Below are 22,500 nucleotides of genomic sequence, written 5' to 3'. Positions count from 1 at the left end.
GAAGAAAAACTCTTCTAATGTTTTTTTTCTCACATTTGTGACCGTAATCTCTGGATTTTCAAAGTTTTTTCATTTTCTTGTTTCTCATAAATTTATGACTTCAGTCTCACAATTTCTTTTTTCTCACAAATTTGTGACTTTTAAATCTCAGAATTGTTGATTTTTTTCATAAATCTACCACTTTAATCTCAGTAAATAGGCAAGTTTTTTCTCTGAATTTACCATTTTAATCTTGAAAATTATGAGGGGTTTTTTTTGCTTTTTTTTTTCAGGCTATTTTACCCCCCCTCGCCCCTGGCTTTGTAATATTTTCCCCACAGTGGCACAACCACCTGAGATGCTGATTCCTGATGTCTTTCAAATGAAAGCTTAAAAAAAAAAAAAAAAAACCTTCGACTGGCTGTCGATGCTTCAAATGAGAAGTGAAACATCTTCATCTTACGGGACGTCCCCTCGTCGTCTCCCTCCTGCTGTACAGTAGGGATGGGCAATACCACACTTTTAGGATTCGATACGATACCGATACTTTTTCTTGCATTTTCATCGATACCGATACTGATACTGATACTGATAATTTCTTATTGGCAATTTTTTTCATTCAAAATATCATTACATTTAAGACAAATTACATGACAAATACAGACCATTTATACCATATTTATTATGGTCAATACATAATAAAATTAAGATTAAAATAAATAACATAAATATGAATGAATATTTATGTTCTTTTTTTGCACTTTTTTTGTAAAAAAAAAAAAAAAAAGAAAAGAAAAGAAAGAAAAGAAAAGAAAAAAAGACCGATCTGCCATTATTTTCTGTGTGTTCCTCCGGCTCCCGTATTCGAGCCACAGGAAGCTATCTAAAACAGCTGAAAGTTATGCATGCACCCCCAATTCTTATTTGTTAGTATCGATATTTGTTTAAGGAAATTGATGCCAAATGAGTAGCGTGTGAGTATCGATATATCGATACCACAGAATCGATACGCCCATCCCTACTGTACAGATACTGGGAGGAATCAGCTTCTCCATGTTGCACTTGCTGAGAGAAGCTATCAGATAAAATGACCGGGTCAGCGTCCCTGCAGGAGGCGGATGACTTGCTGCTCAGTGTGGACGGGAGTTTGAGTTAGACTGACATGGATAATGTCCACAGTCGCTCCCAAAATGCCCCCAAGGAGCGTTTCACCGAGTCTACGACGACTTTAATTTAATAATTTTATCCCCTGTTTCCTTAAAGATGATTGCGCAGTGTGTGATTGTTCAGCTAAACACCACGGATGTAAGAGCTGATCCGATCCACGCGGCACAGATGAAGCTTTTTCAAACTGTCAAACACAGGAAAGTCGCACCTTTTTGAGGCCGAGGCCTCGGCGTCGCCATGAAGCGGCTCGTTGTGGAAGAGCCTGTCTCTGTTTACGTGAGCGACTCGTGAAAACGGATCAGGTTTAATGTAGACTAATGTAATGCTGTTCGTCACGGCCCGGCCAGGGAGGGGAATTAGCCGGGGGCCTCCCCCTCAGCCGGGGGTACAGCGTCAAAACATTAACAGATCACATATGTGTGACATTTCTTAACACAACACGGGCTGACGCAGGAACGCCGACGCTCCAACACCCGACCTCGGCCGACAGGAGGAGCCGCGCTCTGAAAAAGTTGCCTCAGAAAGTCGGAGGCGACCTCCTTTTCTCTGGGTTTTCAGCCGCCTTTCGTCACACCTATCTCCGGTAATTCACAGTAATATGCGCGCGCCGCCAAGGTAAATCAGATTAAAAAGGGAAGCGGCGTTGGAGAGGGCATGGAAGTAATCCCAGTCAGAGAGGCATGTGTCACCGAGCCCTCAACCCGGGGCCGCCTCCCCTCGCCTGCTGGAATTGATTTGATGTGCACTCGGTTCCCCTCTAACGCGCTCAATAGTTTTTGCGGCGCGTGGCGGGCCGGCCCCTCCCAGCAGCGCGGCGCTCTCACCCCCTGCATTAATACAACTCAGCAGATAGCGAACAGAGAGGAAAATCCAATTTGAAATGAATATTTTTTGTGACTTTACCTGCGCGGCAGCCTCCTCTGCGGTGCCGCGGCGGCTCATCTTCAATATTGTCTCCCCGCATCACATTGTCAGGAAATGCAAAGAGTCGAGGGGGGGCGTGGGGGGCGACAGGAGGGCGGTGAGGTGGGGTGGTGGGGGGGGGGCGACTTCAAAGGCTTCTGTAAACAAACCCTCTGGTGAGAAAAGAGGAGTAGAAAGGGTAAAAGTGTACTTTTTTTCTTCTTTTTGTTGGCGTCTATTAACTTTTAATTGCGTTGCGCGTCGCGGTGACAGATGTGAGGGCTCGTGTCAGCGTCGCCGCTCCCGTCCCGCCCGCGCACAGATAGCAGGAAGGCAGGTTAATTAACCAAACAGGACAAAAGCAACAGGGAAATGTTTATTCTGTCTGTGCAGAGTCCCTGCGTGCGGGGGCTGCTGCAGTCACTCTCCCTTCCTCATGTCCTATTTCCTGGCTTGACATTTGTACATAATGAAAAAAGCAATTCAAATGTTCCAGTAAGAAATACCTCGGCTGAAAAAGAACAAGAAGCAGTGGTTGTTGTTTTTTGAGCTTGTTTTTTTTTTTTTAATAAATCCCCCCAAGAAGACTGCAGTCGACTTAGAATGAAAGTCGACTGCTTTCACCAGCTTGTTTACGTCCATGTTTCACAGCCGGTGATCGTTTTCAGTGCAACCCTCAAATAATGAAACCCGCATCATTACCAAGAGCACGCCAGCGATTAATGAGCATTTTCTCATTCAAGCAGTTCGATTAGAAATAATTTGTTTTGTTTTGTGTTTGTGTCCATCAACACAAACCAACATCAGCACCTCAATTTGCAAGTCTTCCTCTGTAAGCGAGAAAGAAACGTCACAACATGCATCACAAAGGACAAAATATCACAGATTTGTTGTGGGTGAAGTCGTGGTAATCTGAGTACAGCAGCGCAAACCAGTGTGACAGTTTCCTGCCCCGCTGCCTCATTGTTCATTTGAAGGAAGGAACAAGCAGCCTGAGCCGAACTCGTTCCAGGTTATGTAATCTCTAATCTTGACAGTTTCAAATTGTGAACCCAGAAAACAAAAATTGTATCAGTGACCGTTGTAAACTGACCGTATTGTTCCTCTGAAACCTGCGCAGGTGTCAGCCACCGACCCGGACCAGGAGGCCGACCAGACGGCGCTTCGCTACTCCCTCCACGGTCAGGGCGCTGGAGGCGAGTTCAGCATCGATGAGCGCTCCGGGAGGATCTACGCCCAGCGGCGCCTGGACCGCGAGGAGCGCCCGGCCTGGAGGTTCCTCGTTCTCGCCACAGACGAAGGAGGGGCGGGACTCACGGGTTTCGCCGACGTGCTGTTGGAGGTGCGCGACGTCAACGACAACGCGCCGTTCTTCCCGTGCCCGGCGCCGGACGCAGACGGGTGTTTCGTCGGCCACGTGCCCGAGAACTCGCCCGCCGACACCTCCGTCATGGAGATGCGCGCCATGGACTTGGACGACGCCAACGAGGGCAAGAACGCCGTGATGACCTACAGCATCATCCAGAACGTCCGCAACGAGATCAACCTCAACCTGTTCTCCATCAACGCCACCACGGGGACCATCTACACGGTGCTGCGCTCCCTGGACCGCGAGGCGGAGGAGCGCTACCTGGTGGTGGTGGAGGCCAGGGATGGAGGGGGTTTGGCGGGGACGGGCACAGCCACCATCATGGTCTCAGACATCAACGACCACCCGCCCGTCTTCACTCAGAGGGTCTACAGCACCCAGGTGGGTCCACTCGTCCAAAACACACCTTCAACTACCTCTGCTAACATCAACGTGGTGGTACAGGCCCCGGGGATCAGAGTAAACCTTTACAAAACAAAAATATATTGCAGTATATTGGAAAAAATCATGTGATATATAAGATAATACATTTCCATATATGGGAACTAATCTTTGTATTTTCCAATATATTGCAATTTCTAAAATGCGCAATTACTTATGTATTATTCCATATATTAAAATATTGATGAAATATATATAAATATATTGCATTATATATTTTTTTTTACCAATATATTATTCCATGTTTTGCTAAGACATTTTCAAATACATAACATATAAATTTATTGCAATTCAATATATTAAATGTAATATATTGTAATATATTTCATGTAATGTATTGGTAAATATATTTTTCTTTCTGTAAGAGAACATAGATCCTCAATATAAACGAGTGAAATAACATCGTATTATTCAAAGTGCCAACGTTCACACAGCAGCAGGTGTGTTGCTTGGCATGACACCAACGAGGAAGACAACCAGAGGGTCCTGTATCAGCATCTTTTATAACATCATTTTTTGTTTTTCCTGAGGGTTTTTCTCTCATTCTGATTATGCCGCAGAATTCCTCAACTTGGATAACACCAAACTAAAGACCTAACCCTAACCCTAACCCTAAAGTCAGGTTCGATAAATGTCCATAAATGGATTTCAACTGATCGCTTTTGTTACAAGATGATCTTAATCCTGACTTGGGGATATTTTTATTTGATGTTTTAATGCATTGATTTGTTCATTTGTTAATGCGGTGTGTCTGTAACCTTTAGGGTTACCATTGGTGCTGTTCTTCTTGGCCATGTCCCTTTTATTTAAAAAAATAATAATAATAATAATAAAAATAAGAGAGAGAGAAAGAGAGAGCTTCATTGTCCAAGTGAAGATCTCCAAGTTGCATAATGGTCATCAGATAAAAAAGACTTGTACTTCAAAAACAAAAAATGTAATCCTGTGCTCTCCAATCTGCCCTAAAATAATAAAATTTTTACTGATTGTAATGGGAAGTTTTATTTGAGTAAACATGGTTCCAGAGGTTTTTAAGCCTGAGCCAAGAAAAACAGGTGAGTAAATATTGATGAAGCATGACACACTTTAACACGCATCTACTCCAACAGAAGGAATCAACAGACATAAGACATTTCAAACTGCCAAATTGATTAATATGTATTTGAATTTAAAAGCAAACATCATCAAACACAACTCAACCAAATACAGTTAATGTAATTGCAATGCAACAAAATGTAGTTACACAATGAAGATAAGAGTTTCTGCACAGCTGGTAGCACATAATTTACCTCTGCCGTTTCCTTCAGGTGGCGGAGGAGCTGGAGGTGAACAGCGAGGTTCTTGTGGTTTCCGCGACAGATGGAGACCAGGGCGAGAACGCCGTGGTAACCTTCAGCATCGTTGGGGGCGACGAGGACAGGAAGTTCTTCGTGGAGACCGACAAGGTGAACCGACGCGGCGTGATAAGACTCAAGAAGAAGATCGATTTCGAGAAGCCCCACGAGAGGACTTTCAATTTGACCCTGAAAGCCGAGGACGCCGATTTCTTCAGCCTGGCCTACTGCCTCATACAGGTGGAAGACTCCAACGACCACGCCCCCGTCTTCTTCCCACAATTCTACGAGGCGCCCGCCATGTCTGAGGACGTACCGATCGGGACTATAGTCGCTCAGGTTTCGGCCGCTGATCAAGACTCGGGTCAAAACGGACGCTTTTCCTACAGCATCTCCAAAGAGTCCGACCCGTACGGCCAGTTCCTGGTGGACCAGTCCGGCTGGGTCGTCGTGGCCGATTCCCTGGACCGGGAGAAAATCTCGCAGCACAGGATCATCGTCCTCGCCACCGACACCGGCAGCCCGCCCCTCACCGGCACCGCCATCGTCATGGTTACCGTGCTCGATGTCAACGACAACGGGCCGGAGTTCGAGGTGACGTACAGGCCCATCGTTTGGGAGAACGCGCCGGCCCCCCAGCCGGTGAGGATGAACGAAACCTCCCTCCTTCTCCACGCCACCGACCGCGACACCTCGCCCAACGGCGGGCCCTTCTCCATCCGCCTCCTCCTGCTCACCTCAGACGCCACCAACTTCAACCTGACCGACCTGCGCAACGGCAGCGCCGCCATCACCGCCCTGCGGACCTTCGACCGCGAGCGGCAGAAGGAGTACCGCCTCCCGATTCTCATGATTGACAGCGGTTCTCCTCCAATGAGCTCCACCAGCACGCTGACGGTCGTCATCGGCGACAGGAACGACCACCCTCACTCTCCGGGCCACACCGACTTCATCGTGTACAGTTACGAAGGTATGAAGTTATGATTTTACATGTTTGGTCTAACATCTCCTGCTGATCTCCTCCCAGAGCGAGCAGTGGGGTTTCAGAGCTGCCACATCACTCCTCCTCCCTTTCCTCCATTCATTCCACTACGATATGAACATGAACTTTCAGAGCCTTCACACTTTCTTCACTCCAGTTTTCCATCAGCCCAATAAAGTCCTCCACATGAGTTTTCCTAAAAGCAGCAGCACTGTTGGCTTTTCAGGACTTTTTCACACTGAAACGCTCCCTCTTCCTCCTCCGCCAGGGAAAATAGTCCCCAGGGAAACCTTTTGCTTTCCACAGCCAATCATCAGCTGTGTGGTTTCTGAATGTTGAGAAGCAGAACATCATAAGGCGGCTGCTTCAACTACAAACTCACATTTGAAAAAGGAGGGATTTTGATTTTATGTTGTGAAATCTTTAGTTCCCCTGCATGATTTGCAAAATAGGTTGTTGCACTGTAAAACGTGAGCAAATTGTAGTAAACAAGCCAAACATTCAAAATCACTGCTATGGCCTTTTAAGGGTTTTAATTAAAATTGTCCCTATAATGTCAAATTCCAGCTTTCCAATTCGTAATTACCTCTTTATCGGCTCATTGTGAAGTTTGCTCTGCTGTAATTCTGATACTTCTGATGTGACTTGAAGGCATCGTAGGATGATCTTGGATATTACACCAGTGAAGAGGCCAAAGAGGCTGAAGAACGAAAACACACCAGCATCAGTGAGCTGGAGCAGTAATGCCTGACTTTGCTCTCTTGGTGATGTGAAGTAATGTGATTACAAAAAGTTTTACACTGCACAGCTGCTGATGAAAGGCAGAACATCACTCGTTCACCTCCCCTGCCGGCCCGGGGGATTGGAACCAGCGACCTTCCAGTGCAACCTCCAGGCTCCCAGCATCCCTGCCTCTTCCTCCTGAGCGTCTGTGTTAAGACTGTCCTCGTCACAGTCGACTGCTCCCAGCCTCCCGCCGCAGCCCACATCACTTATTTAGCGTTTCATACCATCTGTCAGTTTGCTGTAATTTGCTGGAAAAACTAAGGTTTTCTGTAATGTATTTTTAGTGGATTCCCTCTCCGGGGGCCTTTCCACATGAAAGTACATTAACGCGCTAATACGAATTCATCACGTACCTCAACAACACGCCGTGAAGCAAACAATTAACTCCAGCTTAAGTCCCAGGTTTGACGGGCACATAAACAGGAGCCATTTTTAAAAGGCAGCCGATTTCACGGCTAACGGGATTACAGCGCTCCGTTTGGCTTTTTTTGGATGGGAGGGGGGGGGGAACACTATGCTAGCGATGCTAATGTGTGCACGTCTTCCCACTGTGCTGTCAAACCATGTCCATGCGTGCCAATGAGGCGTCGCTCACCGCCTTATCTGCTTCAGGAAGCCCTTCACTCCCCTTCCCTCTCTCCGGAGGTTGAGGTGGTACAACCGGGACCCTCGTGGGGTTCAAAGCCAACTCCTGTTTTATTTTTTATATATAAGTTTTAATTTTTCCTCTCTCCCTCTTCTCCCCGCTTCCTCCTGACAGGTATCCTCCCAACGACGGTGCTCGGACAAGTTCAATCGCCCGACCTTGACGACTGGAGCGAGAAGGTCTACCGATTCGAAGGCAAACCGTCCAGGTGCTTTGATCTCCTCCGCCGAAAGACCCGAGATCGCGGGGAGAGTGACACGCACCGAGAGAGGCAGCGAGAGGTCGAGCGAGGCAGAGAGGCACAGGGAATTAGGGAGAGAGAGGTTGACGCGGAGGTAGACCGAGGAGGAAGGTGGAGAGAGGCCGAGGTGGACAGAGAGAAATCCAGGGAGTGATAAAGAGGCAGAAAATCTCCCAGTTTCCTCGTGGAGATCAATAAAATATTTCTGATTCTGACTCTTAAAAAGCAGAGGAATAAACCCAAGAGGTAAACACTGAGGTAGATAGAAGCTGGTGGTTGCAGGATGAGGTAGGTGGAGGTAGAGAATGAGGTAGAAAGGTGAAGAGAGAGCTAGGTAAGGTGCAAAGGTGGAAAGACAAAAAAAAAATCCCCTTTCACACATGAATACCGTAAAATTACCGGATTAAATCTACCGGTGCAGGTAAGAGCTGCCGTTGTTAAGAGAAGACATGCCTCTCTGCTGTTTTACCGCAACGCGACCGTTCATGCACCACTGCCAGTGCCGCTAAATTCATCCTTTCCCAAACATTTACCAGAAATTGCATCTGAACCTTGAAGATGCTGCAATCCTCTGCCCGCCTGGACGCCGAGGAGCTCCTCATTCCCACATCTAATTCAACGTTTTTGACAATAACCTCATCAAAACCCTTTGTTGTGCCGTGAAAAACCTCCTCGCGATTGTTTAACACCGTTCAGCAGCAGAGCGTCCCAGCTCCGAAGGCGTAGACAGGCCTGAGACGTCGAGAGGAAAGTAAAGAGGTAGAAGCAGAGAAACAGAAAGGTAGACAGAACATGAGGCGGAGAGGTAAAGCGAGAGGTAGGGAGGCAGAGAACGAGGTCGTAAAAGAAAGAGCTGGAGAGGCGGGACGGGTCGGAACAGGTAGAAAGAGGTCGATAAATGAAGAGAGAGGAGGTCGAGATGTAAATCAAGACCTGGAGAGGTGAGTCCTTCGGGAGACGGAGGTAAAGACCAATAAAGGGAGAGTTAAGATATTAATTTTGTACACAAATCAGTTTAAGGTCTGAACCAAACGGACATAATCAAGAAGATGTGACATGACACATGACGCTGAAATGAAAGAAATAAAAAGAGCAAACAAGTGAATAACCAAGGTTAGAGGTTCAATTCCCATCAGCTTTGCCGTGGTTAGTGTTTCCATTCATATGCCGACTGGACCATCAGCGCCAGAGAAGTTTTTTTTTTTTTAGGCGTTTTAGATGAAGGCATCCGTCAAACGGCAGATGTAAAACCAGCTCTTAGGATACGTCGGAGCCGAGGAGGAAAACACTCTCTAAGTGTCCCTTTACAAGTGACACCTTCCAGACGAGGTGCACGGAAACTAGAGGAAATAAAGGTCCTGTGCAGCGGCAGCAAGACAGGAACGGAAAGATTTAAAACACAGAGAGAGAGAGACGGTACAAAAGGTGCGGTGCGACAGAGAAGACAGAGGGAAATTGGGACGCCGAAACAGGCAGTTTGAAGGGAGAAACAAAGACTGAGCGAGAATGAAAGGGCAGAGGACGGGGAGGAGAGGGAGATAGAAAAGGGGATCTGGCTTGTCAGGAACAGTGCTATTAATACTTCATAACCAGCGGTATTGAAAATTCCCAGTGAAGCGCAGCGAGGGCGCGCTCGTTTTGTTTGATGAGGCGAGGCTTCATACGGACGCGCTGAAAGGAGAGCCTGATTGCGCTCGCTGCCACCTTCCCTTCTAACGAGATACCTGCAACCGAGCCGGGGAGGACGACAAGAGACGACAAGAAACAGCGGAGAACAAAGGAACCGCCGGAAAGAGAATTACCATAGATATTCCCAGCCTGCCGCCCCTCTTCACTCCCGCGGCAGATAGCAATTTGTCCCCGGTATGGATCGGGGTTTAGGTTTCGCCGCATTAACATACACAGATGATAAAAACTAGAGGAGAGAAAAGAGAGAAAGAAGGAGTACAAAGTGTGCAGGTGAGATAAAGGAATCCCGAGCAGAGGAATCCAGATGACACAGGGTGTTAGGCGGGAGGCGAGGAGCACGCGAGGCGAGCATCCTGCCTCTGGCGTGGATCAGCACATTACATCTTCTCATTTGTTTTCTGTCACCAAAGTGCTGTGTTGCGTGTTTTGCCGGGGAAATCATTAAAGCATGACATTAATCCGGCCTGCGGTTTGGCAGGAGGGAAGAGAGAGAGGGGGGGTGGGAGGTGACGTAATGCTGGAACGCCGGTTCCGACTCAGAACGGGTTAATTGCCTCGTCCGGCCGCAAACTCTGAAGGTCGCAGAAACAGGCGGGACGGGGTTTTAACGGCGGGACGGGAGCGAGACGCTGCGCCTTCAGGAAATGGTTTGAATCTGGGCCAGAGCGACTGGGCCGGACGCCCCGTCTCTCTCCGCCTGCCAAAGTTTTCACATCAAGGACTCCCGCGTAGATCCGACGTCCCATCCCAGGATTTTATGTGGTACACGGATCCCAAAGCGTCATGGGATCCCAGGCAGGACAAGACCTGGAGTTTAATAAATTCGTCACAATAGCAAACCTTCAAAAAAATCAAAATCAGTACCCAGTTCCTCACCAAACATGAGATTGTTTTTCCATTTTGCACACTTACACCCCCTCCTCCTCAACAGAACGATGAACTTCATAAGGCCTCTGGATCTGAGGTGTGTTTAAAAATGTGCTCAAGGAAATTAAATTAAACAGACAGAAACAAAAGCAGAAATAAGGGAGGCTCTTCCAGGCCAGGCAGGAGCTGCTTTTTGAACGTGGTGTGATGTCAGGGAAGGAAATGCCACCAGATGCAGCTGGTTGGGCGGTGTGTGTGTGTGTGTGTGTGTGTGTGTGTGTGTGGCGGCTCACGCAGGCAGCTTAACTTAACGCAGCCTGTTAGTGTGTCTGCTGCTGTGCTGTTGTTGTGCTCAGCTGCTGCAGGTTTTGTGTGAGCTGACTGTGGGACTGACTGCAGCACACTTACATTTTGCCTGATGTGTGTCACTGTACATGCATGTCATACATCTGCTTTCTGCACCACTGTTTATGTCTTATTTAATGTCTTTCTCCTTTCAACGTGCCTCTTATGCGGCTCTGCCTGCAGGCATGTCACCAAAATAATCCCAAGCTATATTTGTATGTAAATAGCAAACAAACTGAAGCTGGAAAAAAATGGAAGAAATGAATGAAAGGCAGGATGATCGGATTGAATGTGGGGTTTAACCTGCTGATGTGTCTCCCCGTCAGGCTGTTCAGTCTGAGCCAGGACTCGGGGCAGCTCAGCATCAGGGAGGGGGTTCCTCCGGGCTCGTACAGCCTGCGGGTGCGCGTGTCGGACCGCACCTGGCCCGACGTCACCTCCACCGCCCAGGTGCTGGTGTCCGAGCTGCCGCAGGACGCCCTGCAGAACGCCGCCTCCCTGCGCCTGTCCAGTGAGTGACCAGCCCCTCGTTCACACGTCACGAACAGAATCAGCAAAGGAAAAAAAAAAAAACAATCATTATGGTATTTCCTCTCACTTTATTTGAAAACCCACTGCTGACTCTCTTTCAGCGAGATCTGCTCCAGTACACATGTAACGTATTCAACCAAACACTGATGGATTATAAGGAACGAGGTGTGAAATATCTTCATTAATCTCCTGCAGGCCCGTCCTTCAGTCCACTTCTGAGCTTCTGTCACTTTACTGAAGTATTTCCAGCTTGTACTTTTTCCTGCACTCCACTTATCTTGCAGAAGAAGCTTTTCCATGCAAAACATCGAATAAACCAACAGGATTAATGCAGCAATAATTTTACTGGGGGAGCATGAAGGAATGCAGGACTTTTACTTTTAATGGATGATTTTTCCATTATGGTGATGATACTTTTACTTTGAGGAGTATTAGTAGGATTTGAGGACTTTTTCCAAATCTCTATAAGGGGAATCTCAGGTGCAAAGCAACAGATTCCATCAAACTGCTTATCAGTATCTGTTTACTATCAGCTGGTGGCACATCACAGTTGATTAACTCTAAAAAGGTTTTTTCTCTCCTTGCTGCTGTTTTCCTGGTGCAGACGTCACGGTGGACGAGTGTTTCAGCAGCAGAGGAGGAGAGGAGAGTCTGTTCTCCCGTCTGGGTCGGGCGTTGGCCGACCTCCTTCAGACTCTGCCGGAAAACGTCCAGATGTTTTCGGTGGGCGACGCCGGCCGGCGGGGCGAGAGGGAGGTCAACGTGTGGTTCGCGGCCCACGGCTCGCCGTACTACAAGGCCGAGAAGCTGCACGGCTACGTGGCGGCAAACAGGGCCAAGGTGAGGAGATGTACCGTGCTGAACCCCGACATTAAGACGATTTATACTTTATAGTGTCACAACTTTCATGACCTGTGGTCAGTCAGTCAAAATCTTACATCTAATTTTAAATTCAGTTTGAAGTCACAGGGAAAATGTTAAATGTGGCTCTCTGAAAACAGCAGTGTTTCTTCATTCACCTATAACTGCATAAAATCTGTATAATGTGATTTTTTGTTTATTAGCCCTTACGGAAAGAAAATATATTTACCAATATATTACATGAAATATATTACAATATATTACAATATACTTACATTTAATATATGGAATTACAATAAATTTATATGTTATGTATTTGAAAATGTCTTAGCAATACATGGAATAATATATTGGAATATATTTACATATATTGCATCAATATATTTTAATATATGGAATAATTCATAAGTAATTGCGCATTTCAGATATTGCAATATATTGGAAAATATTAAGACTAGTTCCCATATATGGAAATGGATTATCTAATATATCACATAATATTTTCCAATATACTGCAATATATTTTTGTTTTTTGAGGGAGCACTGTTTATATAGCATCTTTCAAGCATAGATAATGATAATACAATGATAAAAACCTGAAAACCGAAACAATATTCGTCAGACATGACTGAAGAGAGACTTGTGTCGGAAACGTGGCGTGCAGACTTTTCTCTTCAGTCCAGCAGATTTACACTTTGCTGTGCTTTTGTTTGCTTTACAGTAAAACAAGGCTAGAGCAGAGAAAGGGAGTGTGAAGGTGGGACCTGGACAGAGCACAGCCGTCTCTTAAAGCAGCTTTATAAAAACAGGTTTTAAAAACAGAGACTGACTCACCTGATATTTCACCCGAACGTGAATCATTTTTATTTCTGGTTGAATTAACGTCTGCCGTCTACCGAGCAGCAGCCTGATCAAGCCTCCTGGCCTTGGAGTAGCCCGATTTATCCTTTTCCCAATATATCAATATATCTGCCGTTTTTTAAATGTCCATGTCTTCCCTCTCTGAGCTCTCACTGTTGTGAGGTTTTTCATTTTTGACAGTCTGACAGGATCTCCCTGATCTTTTCACTTTTATGCGTTTGCTGTTTTCTCTTTGTTTGTTGTATTTATTCAAACATTTCATCATAAAAACAGATGTGCTTCAGTAGTTGTTCCTGTTCTTTCAGAGTTATATGGCAGCCAGTGAGAGCTCAATTCCCATGAAAGCAGTGAAATCATACATCTGTGAAGGTCGCTAAAGCATTACCAACAACTTTTCATTTAATCACTTACAGTGCGTTTTTACCTGTAACGGGGAGCGTTTACATTAACCAGACAGTACGGCTGCACCTCACCTCCAAGCCACCAGGGTGCAGTGGAATATTGTGCTAACTTTAAAAAAATAATAATAATGATAATTTATTCATCCTTTATTCAGTCAAGCAGGTCCCACTGAGAAACAGGATTTCCTCTTGCAGGGAGTTCTGCTCGAGACGGCAGCGCAGTTTGTTTCACAAAATAAATTTCACATAAGCAACGCCGCGTTTTAAGAGCTCAAAAGCCACAAACGTTATTATCTTTATAATAAACTGAATATAAAGTGGGAATGATGATTAGCAGACCGCCGGAAAAAAAAAAAAAAAATAGGCCGCCAATGCCGATTTTTTTTTTTTAAACAAAGAAACAAAATATAACTCTACACAACTGGAAATCACCTGCTAGCAGTAGATAGTAGTGGATACTAGTATAGATGCTAGTACTAGACTAGATAGTACTGGCACTGTTGTTGCTATGGAGACCATCACTCGACCTGGACCCGACCTGAACCCGAGCCGAGCCGGAGGTTTCGCTCGTCCTCCAGCTCCAGGTTACATTTACCGCCTGAAACAGCTGAGGTGTTGCCTTCAGGGTTGTCACGTAAACTCCAGCACTATAAAGGAAGTTGCCCAAAACAGACAGGAGCTTCCTCATTTCTCATTAAAATAACGCCGACATGACCGAACCAGACCTGAACCTGACAAGTCACAACGGGTCCCGATGGGTCCTGGGTCGGGTGTGCACTCGGGACGGGTGTGCACGCTCTCGTGTGGGCGGAGCCTCGTCATCCTGGTGCCGCGTCAGCAGTCTCGTGTTTCAGGCTTTTAAAATTTTGTTGTTGCGATATCAAACACGTCTCAGGCAGTTTGGCGTTTTGTTGAAAATCTGCTTGATACAATTGCTACAAATAGTGAGCTACTGTGTGTGTGTGTGTGTGTGTGTGTGTGCGTGCGTGCAGGCGTGTGTGTGTGTGTGTCTGTGTCAAAATGTGATGTAATGAGTAGTGAAGTCTCTCTCTCTCATCTCTCTTAGGCGATAATTTATTTATTTATCTATGCCCCTGAGGTTAGTTATTTTAGAGCCCACCCCCCCTTTTACACACACACATGCACGCACACACACACACACACACAAAGCTCAGATTACTTGAATCCATTGTGTATGTCTCTAGTTAGAAAATAAAAATTGGAATCAGTAAAAGAGTGAAAAGGCCGTGTTGTTCGAACCCTTTAGTGAGCTCGTGCACAACCGGGCAGGAAAATCTCGTTTATTGTCCCTTTAAGAGGAAAGTTGACCAACATGTTCTCCTGTGTGTGTGTGTGTGTGTGTGTGTGTGTGTGTGAGTGCAGGGAATGAAACCAGATCAAAACAAACAGAACAAGAATCAGAACAAACACATGAGGAGCGGCTGCTGGAGGATTAACGATAAAGATTACACATCAATTAAACATTAAACACACACACACACACACACACACACACACGTACATGCACTTAGAGACACTAAACACATGATGTAGCATTTAACGCTCTGTCAAACACACACACACACACACGTGAACACACACACATTATGCGTGGTTAAATAAAGGTGTTGTGTGTTTAAATGAGCAAATGTCGCTCCTGCAAACTGCTGTGCAAAACACACACACACACACACACACACACACATGCACACGGTTAGATGTGCTTAAATATTTCAGATTTCCATTCCATCTCCACTGAAGGCCTGACAGCAGCCGGTGTGGTGAAGGGAGAGAAAAAGAAAAGATGTGAAACTGATGAATGAATGAATGAATGAAGAGATCAACAAACCAGCAAAGAAAGAGCAAACGGGTGAATGAATGAATGGATGAGTAAACCGAGTGAAAGAAAGAAGGAGAGATGAGGGAAAACTGCAGAAGATGTACAAAATATTCACAGAATTTGCGGAGAATTCAGCTTCAGAGAAACGCGGCAGCAAACGAACAAAAAAGATGAAAAGACGATTAAAAAAACGCTTTATGAGATTCTGCGGTGAGAAGACGCCTCTTTCATTTTCCTCCGGTCGAAAGCCGACATCTGTTTGGCTCTTATGGAACCAGCATGTCAGATAAAACAGCTTATAAATAGAGTAAATACAAACAAAAAAAAAAAATAGAAATCAATCTAAATCTATTTCATAAAGAGTATTAGGATTCGTGCGCTGAAGGCAGCACCTCGTAACTGTGACTGTAAGTCAGTGTGGATAAATGTCATCTGAATACCTAAACTCCTAAAAAAGAAATACACACAGCTGGAACGAGACAAGAAACCCTGAGGGACCGGAATGAAAAAAAAAAAAAAATCAAAAAAAAAAAAAAAAAATCTCTCAAGCCCGGAGAGAAAAAGAGAGAAAAAATCGAGATGACAAGCGGAGAAACGTGTGAATGTGGCGACAGAGAGCGAACGACAGCGAGCGCTCGACGTGACGGAAAATGACAGAAAAACACCCAAATGTCATAAATAACATTAAAGGCAGAGGAGCGATGGTGATGATGATGATGATGATGATGATGATGATGATGATGATGATGATGATGATGATGAGCCAGTCAAAGATGGCTGCCGCTGCAAATAGGCAAGGCAAGTTTATTTGTATAGCATAATTCAACACAAGGTAATTCAAACCGCTTTACAGAGACATTAAAAGCAACAAGACACAATTTAAAACAATTAAAACAGTCAATAAAAAAAAGGGGAAATAGAAATTGAGAATGATAGCGATAATAAAATAAAGTAGGTAGGTAGGTAGATACTTTATTCATCCCGCAGGAAATTCACATTTTCTTCAGCAGTATCCACACATTACAGATTAAGTAAATAATAAAAAAAAAAATAGAAATAAAGAATAAGATCTAAGTATAACAGAATAAGAATAACCTAACAACAGAACAACAGAATAACCCAGTGTGCAAAAAGCAATGTGCAAAAAAAAAAAAAAAAAAAAAAAAAAAAAACAGAAAAAGCCGTGTGCATGGGTGTATAAAATGTGCATAGAGGTAGGTCAATGTGCAGAAAGTGACACAATTTTGAGTTGAAATTCAAAACCGGCTCTGTCAGCCTGGACTCAGTCCTCAGCCCTGGACTCTCTGACATTTGCAGCCGATTTCACAAGAAACTCAAATAAAACAGTCAGGATAAGAAACAAAGCAGAAAAATAAAAGGCATAAATCAACAGTGCGTGTGTGTTAAAAAGTACGGGCAATACAACAGGTAGTCCTTGGAGTGCAGAGGAGGCATAAAGCAACAGTGTGTAGTTAAAAATAAAAAAAATAAAAATAAAAAAAAAAATAAAAAAAACTTCAGTCATGTTGTTTTAGTTTGAGTTTTAGTTTTTTGACTGAACTCAGGAGGGAATTTATCCTGAATTATTTGTGAAGCTTTACAGTCAGAAAGTCAGAAACACAAAACAAAACAAAACAAAACAAAACGTGGATTTCATGCACAGCAGATTGTTTTTTTGTTTTTTGTTTTTTTTTTTGTAATTTTATGGTTGGAACATTTAAAAATCCCGTCTTTGGCGTCTCCACTTTGTGATTTTGATTCCTGCAGAGTTCTGGTTGGACTTTAACGAACCTCATGACTCTGCTCTCTCTCTCTTTTGTGCGTTTCATTATTTTTTCACGTGCCGCCTACATGTGAGTAAAAAAACAATTATGGACAAATGTCACATGACCAGCTGGTATTTCTGAGGCGTTTGTGTTCAGACGGTAATCACAAGCTGGACCGCTGATCTGCTGAAAGACGAATTATGACAGAAACAAGCAGGTTATGCTGACTTTATTGTTGTGATGTGATGTGGTGCAGCCTGTAAACTCTGAGCCTGACTTCATGCCTCCTGTTTATGTGTTTGCCGGCTGTTCGACCGCAGATTTCTAGTGGTAAATGTCTGGTTTTACAAGCTGACGAGCACCACCTGAACGCACCGCGATCCTCCATGTGTTCCAGAAATACAACATGGCAGAATAAAAAATAGAGGAAGATCAATAAATGAAAACTTTCTCCTTCCTCCTGAGAAGTTGTAATGAATAAATAAATAAAACAGTTTTGCTCTGAAACGTCTACGGCAGCGTTTGGCTGGTTAGTGAAAAGTAAATCCAGAAATCACAAAAAAATTTCAAATTTTATTCATGAATTTGTCGCCTGTTCAAGTGCAGATTTCTATTGGTAAACCGAGAAATTTCTGACTTTACAAGTTGACGAGGACCACCTGAACGCACCATGATGCTCTTTGCTTATTCCTTAGAAACTTTAGTTGCAAAAAAAGCAAATTGATAAAATAATTTTGTGTAGAAATGGCAAAAGCGACTTCACTTTTGGCCAGAAAGCTGAACGTAAATCCAAGAATCACAAAACATGCAGCATCAAACCACACAATGTGCCAACACAGGATGCTTCTGTTAATTAAACCCTGACCAAAGTGTGTGTGTGTGTGTGTGTGTGTGTGTGTGTGTGTCCAGCTGGAGGCGGCGCTGGGCGTGTCCATCGCCCAGGTGGGCGTGGACGACTGCCCGTCCACAGACTGCGGCGGCGCGGGCGGCTGCAGCAGCGTGGTGTCCTTCAGCCAGGCGCCGGTGGCTCTGAGCCGAGGAAACGTCTCCCTGGTGTCGCTGGCGGCCTCGGCCACACCCCTCTGCGGCTGCCGCGGACGCCAGGCGCCACACCTGTCCTGCTCCTCCCACCCCGCCAACCCCTGCCTCAACGGGGGCACCTGCCAGGACGGCCCGCTGGGATACCGGTGGGTCGCCTGCTCTTGTTTCAGTCCATTCCAGCATGAAGGTGCAGGGAAAAACGTGTCATGATCTCATCAGCACACGGACGCCAAGTGTTGATCTTTTATTGTTAACCCTATAAAACCTTTTGTATCATATATAATACACATTATCAGCTCACACATTCCAATACTTGACCAAAATCCTGTTATATACCTTTGAACCCTCCCCCTGTTCACCCTGGACCATTGGCACAAGTACATATCATATATCATACACCAGAAAGGTCGTGTAATAACATATTTATTTATTTTTTTGATTTTTTTTTTTTTGATTTTTTTTTTTACATTTTGTTATAGGACTAAATAAAGGGTTCAGTTTCAAAAAATTGGAATTTTCTGCCAATTCTTTCATAGTTCAGGCTTTATAGGGTTAAGCATACATTTTATTTTGATTTCAACTTATTTCTATTGGCTTTTGATTTTGTTGCTAAAGTGGCTGCACTATTTTATTTGTTTCAGAAAAAAAAAAAAAACACCTGCAGCAGCACAGCAGTGCACACATGTAGTGAGGTCGGCCTGCATGAATCTCAATACAGACCATTCAGTTTGTGTAGTAAAAGAAAAAGGCTGAGGTGACATATAAATATCAAACATAAGCACCATCTGTACAAGGTGATGTTGTATTTTTGCATTCTGAGGTGTCGGTGTCACTAAACTCTCACTTGAAAACCTCATGGAGGCTCATTTTGCCCTGCATTTTCTGCTGTCTGATGAGAAAACACATCATACAGGCGGCTCACACACATCATGCTCACACACATCATGCTCACACACATCATGCTCACACACATCATGCTCACACACACCATGCTCACACACACCATGCTCACACACACCATGCTCACACACACCATGCTCACACACATCATGCTCACACACATCATGTTCACACACATCATGCTCACACACATCATGCTCACACACACCATGCTCACACACACACAGCTTTAGTTTAAACTGAAGGAGATCCTGAGCTCTCCAGAGATCCCAAACATGTTCTGCTGAGCTCCAGGGAAATGAAGAAGATAGATAGATAGGCAAGGCAAGGCAAATTTATTTGTAGAGCACAATTCAACACAAGGTAATTCAAAGTGCTTTACAGAGACATTAAAAGCAGCAAAACACAATTTAAAACAATAAAAACAGTCAATAAAAAGGGAAATAGAATTGGGAATGATAGCGAAAATAAAATACAGTAACATAAAATATCAACAGGCTCAGTACATTGCCTGAGCTATACGGACTTCCCGGTCACCCCCTGCAGGGATGCCGACAGCCCAACCTCTTGATTCCTTAGACTCTGAAACCTCTCCTATTGGAGATTTCAGCCCGGACTCAGTCCTCAGCCCTGGAATCTCTGACATTTGACATCGGAACTTTTCCTGACATCAGAACCTTTTCCTGACATCAGACTTTTCCTGACATCAGAACCTTTTCCTGACATCAGAACCTTTTCCTGACATCAGACTTTTCCTGACATCAGACTTTTCCTGACATCAGAACCTTTTCCTGACATCAGAACCTTTTCCTGATAGATAGATAGATAGATAGATAGATAGATAGATAGATAGATAGATAGATACTTTTTTCATCCCAAAGGAAATTCGCAGTTTTTCAGCAGTATCCACAGACTACAGATTAAATAAATAAAAAAAATAAATAAAGAATAAGATCTAAGTACAGCACACTAGAGATCGAGGTACAACAGTGTGCAAAGAGCAATATGCAAAAAAAAAAAAACGTGTGCATAGGTGTATAAAATGTGCATAGATGTAGGTCAATGTGCAAATTTAGAAGAAATATACAGTATACACAGATGATAAATAGCAGTAAGCAATATAAACACTATAAACACTATAAACAAGGAATATAAAAAAAAATAGAAATATGAACAATGAACAATTTAAACAGAAGTAGCACCACACATGCAGATCTTTTCTATGTGATGTGATTCTGCAGCCGCAAAACAATCAGCTGCATCTGAGAAAAAAAAAACGTTTTTATTTTCCATCTGTGGAGCAAATTAAAGGCATATTTCATGTAAAACCCTGGAGCGTCTCTCTGCCTGCAGGTGTAAATGCCCTCCCATGTTCGACGGCCCCGAGTGCCAGCAGACCAAACACACCTTCGGGGGCCAGGGCTACGCCTGGTTCCCTCCCATCATGCCTTGCTTCCAGAGCCACATCTCCCTGGAGTTCCTGGCGGAGTCGGCCAACGGCCTGCTGCTGTACAACGGCCCGCTTGGCCCCGCCCACTCCGGCGAGCAGGAGGACTTCATCGCCGTCGGTCAGTGCGCGTCCCCCCGCCTTCTCCCTCGCAGGGATCCAGAATAACCCCGAGCACAGACCTGAGATCAGCTCCTCAGGCGTGTTAGTGAGCGTGGAGAAAACACACAGAGCGATTTAGTCTTAAAGGCTGTTTCCACACAAAACCGCAGCCTCAGACTCCAGGCAGAGTGACACTAAGAGGACACATTTTCTACATTAACATCTCTGCTGTCCGACCAGAAACCTCGTATCTCCTCAATCCCAACTTTTCAGAATCTGAGGAAAACAGTTTTGTCTGCAGGAGGGCGACTGCACTTTTTTCAGTTTATCTAATTAGTTTTGAAAATGTTCATAACCTCAAGGGCTGCACAGCTTGCAAATACAACTCATGCAAATTAAGCTCAAACATGAAAATCACCAAAGTTGGAGGTACAAGTTTCTCTGTGGACAGCAGCGACATGTGAGCTGAAGGCTGATTATTGATCCAGGGTCGGTCATCAATACATTAATACAGAAGCAAAGCAAATAAATAACAGGACGTTTAACTATGAAATATGTGATATAGACACATGAAGAAGAAGAACCTGCAACTATAAAGTTAAAGAGAAAAATCATCAGGGTGTTTTTTTTGTTTTTGTCTTCCTTCTCTTCCTCTCCTGCTCCTTCTCTCCGTCTCCGGTCATGTGACATGCCTCATGATCAGAGGGCAGTTTTCTCCTTTTAGACGCACAAACGTGTGTGTGTGTGTGTGTGTGTGTGTGTGTGTGTGTGTGTGTGTGTGTGTGTGTGTGTGTGTGTGTCTGGCTCTCAGCTGGCAGAACTAATCAGCAGCTTGTGTTGGTGAGGCGGCTGGAACGCGGCGCTCTCCCTCTCTCTCTTCTCTTCACCAGCAGCTGAGATGTTGTTTGTGTTGTTTGTTTGTTTGTTTGTTGTTGTTGTTGTTTTAAGTCAGACAGTAATCTGCGTGTGCCGAGGGAGCGCCGCCGCCGCCGCTCGGCCTTTTCACTGCAAATAATGAGGGAGGAGGTCCGGCGCTCTGAAGACGCTTCCTCCGCGGACAGAGAGCCTTACAAAGTGGAATGTCAGGCCCCGGCGGCCCCGGCGGCCCCGGCCGGATTAGCCCCGCCTCTGCGTCCGGAGCTCGCCTTGCATAACGGCCGCCGACGCCCCCGGCCGCGTCCCGTTATGTAATTATCGAGCCGGCGCCGCGCCGTTTGGCTGCAGGCGGCGGAAAATCAAAGATGGCCGCAGCATCGATCGCTCTGATGCATTTTTCACTCACATGTTCAATAAGGCTGACACACACACACACACACACACACACACACACACACACACATAATCACATAGCAGTTGAGAGCAGAGGATGCTGGGAGAGAGATGCAAGTGCGCACACACACACAAACACACACACACACACACACACACACACACACACACACACAGTTGTTAATGGGAAAAAGCAGACAGATGAAGTCGGGGTTGTGTGTGTGTGTGTGTGTGTGTGTGTGTGTGTGTGTCCTCTGTGTATTTCTGAAATCGCACAGTGGAGGTTTTTCCAGACGTCCTGAAGGTTCAGTGAACGCCTCAAAGATTTTCACTTTCAGCTTCACAGTGAAACAGAAAAACAGAAAAACATGAAAACATGTTTTTCATGTTTTTCATGTTTTCACACAGATCAGCTCGTGATCTGTGTGTTTGTTGTTTGTTGTTGTTGTTTGTTGTTGTTTGTTGTCCTGGTTGTATGAATATCCGACGGTCACATGCTCTGGGCTCAATCTGCCGTGTTCATCCCAGTTCGATAAATAATCTCTGCGTCGGTCAGATTATATTTTCAAAAGCTCCCATTTCCACTTTGATGCTGCTGATGATGTTAGAGTTCAGTTTCTAAAGGTCTCTCTCTCTCTCTCTCTCTCTCTCTCTCTCTCTCTCTCTCTCTCTCTCCTCCCCTCTCTCTACCTCTCACCATCTCTCTCTCTCATCGTCTCTCTCTCTCCCTCC

The 22,500-nt window shown here is 45.0% G+C and overlaps 1 protein-coding gene across 1 annotated transcript in view; it reads left to right on the top strand.

Moving 5' to 3' along the window:
• Positions 1-22,500, top strand: part of LOC115374334 (neural-cadherin) — a 188,585-nt gene that overhangs the window by 160,878 nt on the left and 5,207 nt on the right. The window contains exons 18-24 of the mRNA XM_030073191.1: positions 3,170-3,799; positions 5,167-6,163; positions 7,722-7,815; positions 11,076-11,260; positions 11,885-12,120; positions 17,919-18,196; positions 20,304-20,518. Of these exons, the coding sequence (XP_029929051.1) occupies positions 3,170-3,799; positions 5,167-6,163; positions 7,722-7,815; positions 11,076-11,260; positions 11,885-12,120; positions 17,919-18,196; positions 20,304-20,518 (2,635 nt within the window). The remainder of the gene's footprint in view (positions 1-3,169; positions 3,800-5,166; positions 6,164-7,721; positions 7,816-11,075; positions 11,261-11,884; positions 12,121-17,918; positions 18,197-20,303; positions 20,519-22,500) is intronic.

This window comes from Myripristis murdjan, chromosome 16, assembly GCF_902150065.1.
Source record: "Myripristis murdjan chromosome 16, fMyrMur1.1, whole genome shotgun sequence".
In the NCBI taxonomy this organism is placed as follows: domain Eukaryota; kingdom Metazoa; phylum Chordata; class Actinopteri; order Holocentriformes; family Holocentridae; genus Myripristis; species Myripristis murdjan.
This window is presented reverse-complemented; position numbering and strand designations above follow the sequence as displayed.